Source organism: Carassius auratus, unplaced genomic scaffold (assembly GCF_003368295.1).
Source record: "Carassius auratus strain Wakin unplaced genomic scaffold, ASM336829v1 scaf_tig00002667, whole genome shotgun sequence".
NCBI lineage: Eukaryota > Metazoa > Chordata > Actinopteri > Cypriniformes > Cyprinidae > Carassius > Carassius auratus.
Genome location: NW_020523471.1, coordinates 42,463 through 52,541, shown reverse-complemented (window position 1 = coordinate 52,541; position 10,079 = coordinate 42,463). Strand labels below are relative to the sequence as shown.

The 10,079-nt window shown below is 35.3% G+C and overlaps 1 protein-coding gene across 4 annotated transcripts in view; it reads right to left on the bottom strand.

The window, feature by feature from the left end:
- The window catches only part of LOC113069998 (cytoplasmic polyadenylation element-binding protein 3-like), a 30,771-nt gene that overhangs the window by 4,189 nt on the left and 16,503 nt on the right, over positions 1-10,079 (bottom strand). For all 4 annotated transcript variants that reach the window (XM_026243141.1, XM_026243143.1, XM_026243142.1 and 1 more), the window contains 6 exons: positions 7,933-7,956; positions 6,252-6,419; positions 5,106-5,195; positions 1,922-2,040; positions 1,451-1,565; positions 1,143-1,324 (listed from right to left, as the gene is read on the bottom strand). In XM_026243141.1, coding sequence (XP_026098926.1) covers positions 1,143-1,324; positions 1,451-1,565; positions 1,922-2,040; positions 5,106-5,195; positions 6,252-6,419; positions 7,933-7,956 — 698 coding nt within the window. The remainder of the gene's footprint in view (positions 1-1,142; positions 1,325-1,450; positions 1,566-1,921; positions 2,041-5,105; positions 5,196-6,251; positions 6,420-7,932; positions 7,957-10,079) is intronic.

Here is a 10,079-nt window from a genome sequence, read left to right as displayed (position 1 = left end):
ACATTTACACTAACAGCTCAGAATGAACTAGCATTTGAGGATGTCATGTAGATGGAGGGGTGATTCTGGTGAGCGTCTAGTTTTAGTCCAGTGTCTATGAGCTCTTTACTTCTGAATAACATTCCCAAAACAGTCAAGTAAGTCCAGTGTGCACAGGAATAGCATGGAGCTATAATTAACAAACGCCACGCCTGAGACTTCAAATGGCTGTCTGGCCTCCAGAAGCCCATGGTCATGTTGATTACACACAGTCTGCTCTGGGGTTTCCAGTCTGTATTGTGGGCCTTATGGAAACGGCCTGCAGGGAAACCACGGTACAGAAACTGCCACTATGCAATCACATCTAGAATTACAGTTATAAAAGTACAGTATAAACCTCTTCTGGGACTCGTCTAGTCAATACGGCATTCATAGCATTCTGCACATTTTTTAAACTGCACATGATTATGCTGATTTACAAAGTGTGTAAAGTGTCTTTGATGCAACTGCTGTTCGATGCATCTCATGCAAACACTCTGGTAAACTCTGGCTGTGTTTTGAAAGGTCAAGAGGCAACAAAGTTCAAATAATTTCAAGTAAACACATTATAATGTCACATTATGAGGCATTGCAGACAGTATCACTGTAGTTTAATGCTTCATTCACTGCACTTGAACAGTATTATTTCAGTATAATTCAGAGACCACTATAGTTTTTAATCAATATTTCTAATTTTTTATTTTATATTTATATTTTTTGTACTTTTATATTTACATTTATATATTTTTTCCATTCCACTGTAAATTTTAGTTAAAATTTTATAAATTTTGCTTTTTTGTTATTTTAATTATTATTTTTAATATCAAAAGTTTTTAGATTTTAGTACATCAACTTAAACTAAATGAAAATAAGAAATGTTGCTAACCGGCTCAAATAAAATGAGTAAAAAAATAATTATATATATATATATATATATATATATATATATATATATTTTTTTTTTTTTTTTTTTTTTTTTTTTTTTTTTACTTTATGTAAAATACAATAATGTAAAAAACTTTTCTGTATTTTATTAAATGTATTGTACTTTTTATAGTTTTAGATTTCTTTTCATAATCCTGATTAGGAGTTGAATTAAATGACAGACATTGCAGCTCACTCACCCGTTTGTCAATGTCATTATGCTGCAGCTGGACAAATCTGGCGCTGATGGCAGCGATGTAGCTCTGTTGATTGGAGAAGGCCACTCGGCCCGCACCTTTAGGGTATTTGAGTTCTGGGTCAGTGTCAATGCCGGCGTAACACACACCTCCATACAGCCGGTCCATGATCATAGCCAGCTCCACTAAACACACACAGAGGAGAAACACACCATTATACACAATATGATGATAATGAACAAGATTACAATAAATGACATATTTACAACTTGGGAGGACAGCAAGAGAGATGAAATGAGAGAGAAATTCACCTGCTCGTAGAGGTCGTGGAACGCCTCCCACAAAAATGGTCTTGCGTGGGTCGAGAGGCTGAGAGCCATCCATCACGAAATCACTGTCACTTAGGTTCCACGGGCGAATCTGGACCTGAGAACCAAAAACTGTTCATCTCTAGCAGAAGCAACAGGTTTGTTTTAAGACCTAGTAGTTCAACTAGTTTTCTGTGAAGAAAATAATTTGTGCATCTCAAATCTACTCTGTAAATTATATTAGCTTATTACACTAATTTTATATATATATATAAATTGTAATATAATTTATATTCATTTAATTACTATATAATGTAATTAAATAAAATTTACTTAAAATATTTTAATAAAAAAATAAAAAAGTGTGTGTGTATATATATATATCATTTAAATTTCCTCTGAACAGTGTTTCTGTCTAGACGGAGAGCTAAACCATTTTTCTCTGGATGTGGGCTGTGGCAGTGCTTCACTCACTGGTTTATCTTTAATAGTGGGGCTCGAGACACACAGGTAGAGTTTCCCGTCCTCCTCGATGCAGGCGTCAATGAGGGCCTGGACTGAGCTCTCCTCCTGGAAGAGCAGGAAAGCGTAACCTGCAGAAGGAAGAGCATGAGAGATGAGACAATCTCTGGCTGCACAGAGTCAGACTGCAGCCAAGACCAGAAGAGCTCAGAACACAGGAAGCACATAACCGCTGCTGACGACAGAGACTCAAATGAGTCTGCATGTGGAGGAATAAAGACAACCAGTCTGGAACTAACAGTTAGCATTCAGAGGACTTCATCTCATGATGCATATGGAAATACACACTTAACATGCATTTGGCATTAACCTGACTGCTTTAAAGAGCACATGCTGTGAATTCCTGACGTCTATCATTCCCTTCTTAAAGGAATGTTTTTCCCTCTATAACACTGCAGTTTGACAACATCAGGATCAGAGCCAGCAGAAAGACCAGAGGGAAGAGAAGAACAAGGCATTCTGCCGCAGGGAGAGAGACAGCACGAGAGTGTAAAGAGTCAAAAGAACGGAGAAGTAACAACAACCTTGGGAAACGGAGTCAAAGACATCAAAATAAATCAGAGAAGTGTTTAAAGAGAGATTCATCAACAAGCATCGGATATAAGAGTGCCAGAGGTTTCTTCATTACAGCTTAAATATAATCAATAAATAAAAATAATTTCATATTGGATTATTTTAGTCAATTAGAGATTATGATGAATAACAAAGATATCTTGAGAGGTTTTTGTCTTAATGGGATTATTAAATTATGTAAAGACATTATAATATATTTTACATAATAAATATATATTTACAACTATGATTTAACTTTTATGCTTGTAAAAATTAAGTAAAAATAATCATAACTTATCAGAATACACAGCCACTTTTGAATGGTTTGTAGTAAAAACAATGGCTTTATTTCTGATTGTGTAATTCCTGCAGCCTCCAGCAGGGGCTAACTGGACCATGTTAACCAGCGAAACCTTGGCTTCACTTTCATCCTGCTTTCCAGCTGGTTTCTGAACAGAAGGAGCTCTTAGATAAATCTCAGTGTTACTGAGAAGCGTATAACAGCACCTGAAGAAGGCATTTAACCCCAGTCCTGCCCACTGTGAGTCATGATGCTTTACACAACACTGGATGGAAAAATGACCAGCATCTTCCATTCACTCAGTCTGGATCAGTGTTTCATACGAGCTGGAGGAACAATGAGCAGCTTCCAAACAGCGGTTACACTCGGTGACTGCAAAGCAGAGGCATGAGCACTACTGCAGCCCAAATAATTAAAATAATTAAAAGTGCACACCAGCATACAGAGCAGAAATCTCATAAATGAAGAAACATAGAATACAGTGGCCTCAAAGAGTACTTGGACACTTAACCGTTCTTAATGTGTGAAATCACTGCATTATATAACAAAACATCAAACCAAGTGACCTTTTTTCATAATCTCACCAGCCTTTTTTAATCACAGAGCACAGGACTTATGACAGGATATATGAGATGGATTTCTTTAATTCAAATTATTCACATAATAACAATAACAACAATACACACACACACGTATATATGTATTAGGGATGTACGATATTATCAGAAAGTTATCGGAATCGGCAATGGCCAGAGATGAACAATTATGCGGTATGCCCTGCGGTAAGATGAAGCGCTCATATGTGCTCAGAGCGTGCACGCAAGACAATCAGGTCAGCACTGTGGTCATCCTTGAAGCAAGCTTTATTAATCAGAGCGTGCAGCAGAAGCAGCCTCCCCTGGGTCCTAATGCACATCCGAGAAGGGCTTTTATTTACTTAGGGGGCGCTGTTGGTCTTACTTGTATTAAAAAAGTAAAATACACAAATAACATTGTATTTCTGATTAAATAAAGCAGTGCTTTATGTCATAAAATGAGTATGTTTGATTTATATGTCAGAAGCTACATGAATAAAAATCACAAACATGACACTTTAAATTAAACACACACACACACCTTTGTTTTTGTGAAAAGTGGGGACATCCCATAGGTGTAATGGTTTTTATACTGTAGAAACTGTATATTCTATCGCCCTTCACCAACCCTAACCCTAAACCTAACCCTCACAAGAAACTTACTTTTTCAAAAAAAATCATTCTGTATGATTTATAAGCGTTTTGGAAAATGGGGACATGGGTTATGTCCTCATAAGTCACCCTCTCCTTGTAATACCTGTGTCTTACCCATGTCATTGTACAGAATTGTGTCCTGATACGTCACAAAAACAAGAGCACACACACACACACACAGAGATTTACTCATATATATATTCTTCAAAACAGATTACAGATAGAAACTGTTAAAAGCTTTCAACTTCTAACTATAAAAAAAATGTAATAAACATTTCTGGTAATGTAATTAAAATGTTTAATTGACTGAAATAAATCTGTATTTAATCATAAAATATGTATGTATGTATGTATGTGTGTGTGTGTATATAGTTTTGAATATATATCTAATTGAATAAAATTAACTACAATACTATCATATTATTAAAAGCACACACACACACACACACACACACACACACACACACAAGATAAATAAAAGCAATAAAATTAACCGTAAACTGAACAAAAGCTTGTACAATGCATTATAACCTGCATAACCTAGTAAAAAAAAAAAAACTTAAGAATTAAGCAAAAATACATCGTATAATATGAAGTATATCCAGTCGTATATTTGTTCAAATCTCAAGGATATGCGGATTGTACCTGTGCTCTCCTCAATCTCTGTTAGCTCTCTCCAGGTACTCACACAAACATGTACGTGTGTAACATGATGAAATGCACTAGGTTTCTCCCTCTAGGTGTGTATCTGTAACTACTTGTCTGTGTGCGTCTGTTCGAGCCTCAGCAATGAACACCTGGAGGCACTTTGACAAGACAGAAAGCAATCTGACGCACACAACACAACAGTTTCCTGATGCTCTGAGACTACACACTGACCAGCATCCACACACACGAGACTCATTTGAGGGGCATGCTGATTACAAACGCTCTGCCAGGCTGTGACCTAACACTTTCACAATTTTCACTCAAACCAAGAAAGTGTCAAGAGGAATCACGCGCTCACTGATTTGCTGAACATCTGCAGCTGTATTGATGATGTCAGTGTCATTACCTTTAGGGGGAAAATAGGATTTGCTTTCTGCTTTATGAGGCCAGTCCACCACCAGGTGACCGTATCGACGGAAACTGTTGGTGATCTCATCTGTTGGAAAAATGAAACGTATTTAGGATTTTAAATGTTAAACGTAAGAAAATCAAGCAGTCACTGCATCTCCTGAATAACAATGCTGTGGACTCTGATTCTTTTAAAGGCAGTTCATTGCTATGAATATTGTCTGGTGTTTTTCTGTGGTTAAAAAGGCAAAGCCTACAGTCTATAAAATATTCTGGTCTGAATTTATACTTTAAGTCAGTGACAAATTAAAGGATATTTTTTATTTTCATATTTTTAATTTAATTTTAATTTTATTTTCATATTTTTAATTTTTTTTTATATACCAAATGATTAGAAAAATAAAGTTCCCACATTCCCACAAAAAATCTGACATACCTCAATCTTTCTTCAAGGCAACAAACAGATTGGTGTTATTTAACAATTATTTATACACGGTTATAGTTTTAATATTTAGAATGATTTTTTAGACCTTTTGCATTTAAATTGTAGTACATTTTTACGTGCTTTGGTCATTTTTGTTAGTTTTTGTTACTTACTGCAATACATAATATTTGAGTAATTTCATTGCTTCGATTTAAACTGAACAAAAATTATAATTGTTGCTATGAAAACTACCTAAACTAAGTTCATGTAGTATTTATATAATAATTTATTTCAGATTTATTTCAGTTAACAGAAATGTTTTAATAGTTATGAGTTAAGTTTTAGTTAAAGGGATAGTTCACCTAAAAATGAAAACTGTCATCATTTACTCAATGATTTAATACAATACAATAATCATTTAATACAATGATATTTTGAAGAATGTTGGTAACCAAACAGTTGCTGGCAGCCAATGACTTCCATAATATTTTTACTTAATTGAAGTCAATGGCTACCAGCAACTATCTTTCAAAACATTCTTCAAAATATCTTGAGTGATCAGAAGAAAGAAACTGAGAATAAGTCAATGACAGAATGATGATAAACCTGAAACAGATACATATCACACTAAAATCATTGTATACTGTACATTTAACGCATATGAATATTAATGAACATCCCCTCCGAACTCAAGCTCAGCACTGAGGGGTGTACATGTACCTTCATCGATGTCTGGAGGCAGTCCTCCGACAAACACCTTCCTGGAGTAGCGCTCCATCCTCTCTCCGTTCTGACAGCGGCCGGGCGAGCTCAGGCCAGGGGTCAGCGGATGATCACCGAGACCGTCGTCCAGGAAGCCGTCCTCGAAAGGAAACAGTGAAGAGCGACCTGCAACAGGAAGGAGAGAAAACAAACAGAAGAAAAGGAGAAGAGGAGGAATCACACAGGAAAGGAGATGAAAGAGAGAGAAAGACAGAGGAGAGAAACTGATTAGTGGACAAAAAACACTAGATTTCTACACCAATTATATTAAACTCACTGAAAATGATCATATTAATTTAATGTAATATACTACCATTTTATTTATATTCCGCTAGGATACATTCAATTGATCAAAAGTAAAGACAGTAAAGACATAACATTTATATTAAAAGGCTGTTTTTGTAACTTTATATTCATTAAAGAGCAAATCAGCGTATTAGAATTAATTAATGAAAGATCACGTGACACTGAAGACTATGATGTAATGATGCTGAAAACTCAGCTTTGCAGCACAGAAATAAATAACATCTGAAAATATATTCAGATACAAAACAGCTATTTTAAACTGTATCACACAATATCACTGATTTGGCTGCAATAAGAGACTACTTATAAAAACATCATGCAAACTTCTGAATGGTAGTATACACATATATTATGATATTTATTTCAATGGCGTTAACAACCATATATTTTGGTTAAAAATTATTAATTAATGAAATATTACATGATACTGGATCGTTCCAAAGGGAAATGAAACAAAATACAATCTATTTCTTTTCTAGCTCATGTATATCAAATGTTAACCCGAAGAACGTTAAAAAAGAGGGATGCAATCGATATATTCAGAGCATCATTAAACAAGGCACATTTTCAAACTGCAATGCAAAAACTAAAACATAATAAATCAAATAAATAAGAAATTAGAAACTGTGATTGAAAGACCTTTATACACAAACACTAATATCCTTTTCCCATTGCTATTCCTAGTTTTGAGAACATATTTAAACATGCAAAATTATTTCATTCAGTTTCAAAATGCTGTCTTAATTGATCCGTTTTTAAAACATGTAACAAGAACAATAATGAGCTCACATATATGATTGCAAATCTATTTATTTTAGCCAGATGAGGAATGAGTAATCAAAATAGAATCAGGGTGTGCATCCTGCCACATTTGGGACTTTCAGACAGTTTCAATGATTGTAGTTTTCAGATATTAGAGCTTAATGGCGGAAAAGGGGTTTGAGACGAGTACTAGAACCAAACTAGAGCCAAAGACATCACATGTGAGGCGCAAAACCCTACTGGATTACAGAATTAGTTTATGAGAGTTGTCCACATGATTAACTCCAAACAGTCAACTTTCTAAATAAGATTTGACCATCCGTTGATTATTTTGTGAGGAAACCAATAGCTAAAATATTCCTTTGTATGTATGCAATAACATAAAAGGAAACAATATTTAAATAAGCAGAAAACAATGGCAAAATCAACATGAATTTATGCAATCACTGCACGAAGGAAGCAGATATATGATATAATGACCCCCAGTGACCCTCAAAGACCAGGAAGAATTCAGCCCGAGCAAAAGCCACGTCATTTCTGCGAGCACAAAGATAAAACGGCGACAGGTTACCTCTTCTGCGACCATAGCTCCTGGCTGCTCGAGAGCAGAGAGACAGGGGAAGGGAGAGAAAGATGGACAGAGAGGGACATGAACGAGGGGACAGACAGACAGAAAGACAGAAGAGGGAGAGAGACAGACAGGGTTTTTTTCCCAAGCTTGTTTTCACTTGTCATTGCATTATGAAACACTTCAGTGCAATATTAGTATGCAAAGCATTTTGAGTGATGCCACAAGAGATGAGTTTGCTCATTCAGGTGAACACAACACAATCTTCTTGTTTGAGCAACAATTAGTTAAACTGACATGGTATCTAACTAATATAATAACAAATCCACACAATCCAATAAATCCAAATGACACAGAGATTGTAAGGACATTTTCTATATTTGTTAAAAATATAATTTATATTTGTATTTTTATGCATGTAAAATTATTATTTTTTATTACTCACACACACACACACACACACACACACATATACATATACATATATATACATACACATATGTATGTATTTTATTCCAGTGATTGGAAAGTTGAATTTCCAGCCATTACTTGAAAATCATAAAGGTTGAAAACAGTTTTATGGAAACTGTCCTTTTCTGAAGAATAATTTGATGTATAGATTTATTTATTGATTTATTACTTTTGGTTGATTTAATGAATGCTTGCAGAATTTATTTTAAAAAATGCCCCCCAAAATGCACTTTTTAACAATATCCTGACGTGTCCCGAAGTAGTCAGGTCTATGAAGAAAGCCATAGAGAACGGCTCTGAATGCATGACATTTTCAGAGTGGGAGCTATTGTTCTCATTCTGTGGAGTCTCACTTTTTTGGGTTTTCATTAAAACTGCCTGTAGCCACTGAGTACATAAAGACGTCTAACCGGCAATGTCAGGGGCTCTCATACTCCTAGCAACAATGAAAAGAGAAAGCTACTGCGTCTGGAGTGAGTCACTGCATGTCCTGAGAGATGGACGGGGTATTTGTTCCTCAGTGGGATTTGAGAAGTGACTGTAGGGCAGCAAGAAAAAGGAAAGTCAGTGATACAGCAGTTTCTCTTTCTGTTAAAGAATAACCACCGTCACATTTAAGAGCGAGAAACCACAACTGGTGGAAGTCCCTCGGGCTGATTCTTAATACAAGTCACAGCATATCACTCACAATCTTGACACACTGGGATCCAGAGCAAGAACACGGAGTCTGACAAACTCTGTCCTCTTAACGTGTGAAATGAACACCAGCATGACACTTTTTGTACAGTTTTGCCCTATATATAGATGGATTCATGTGTGGACCCAGACCACCAGGGGTTATAATGAGACAATCTACTTGTGCTTCTTGCTTCTAGTATAAATATGTGAAGGTGGTGTTCACAAAAGATACAGTGCTCATCTGAGGCATGTCTAAAGTGCTTGACTATGTATTTTTGAACTAGATGGACGTCTTTAGCCATCACAGCACATCTTACCGTTATTCAGCGTTTCACAATAAGACACGTTTTTAAGATGTCATGTTAAGTTATAAATAGTTCAACATTTGACATGCAAGGCAGCATATTAACTTCAGTTTGGAAACACGGACTAGTCAACTAAATCTGTCTCAGAATAAAAAAAATGCTAATTTATACAAACTAGGGTTTTATAGTAATATTTTTGTTAAACGTAGTAAAGCTGAAAACACAGAATAAACATTAAACATGAAATAACTTGATGCCGATTTAAACGTTTGATTGATGCCGTTTTAAATGTTTGATTTGTTTAAGTTAAAGCACTAAAATTATTACAAGTAAATAAATACAAATATATTATAATATATTTATATTAAAATATATTATATCACACATATGTGTGTAATATAATATAATATAATATAATATAATATAATATAATATAATAAAAATGTGGTCAAACTGGGTGATGGCTGGTAGGCAAAAGTAGTAAAATCATTTAAAAAAATCCTTCTTATCAAACTTCAGTCTGTGAAACTTTGAACTTTAAAGGCGAGTTCATACAAACGGACATGGAAACTATTCTCCCAGTTAAATTGTCCAAATGAGAGGTTTTAAGAGTGGTCACGGGCCCTGCAGGCTCCTTCCTGTGCTGCTTCCACCAAACAACGTCCATAAACCACACGAAAGACACGGCAGACCTCA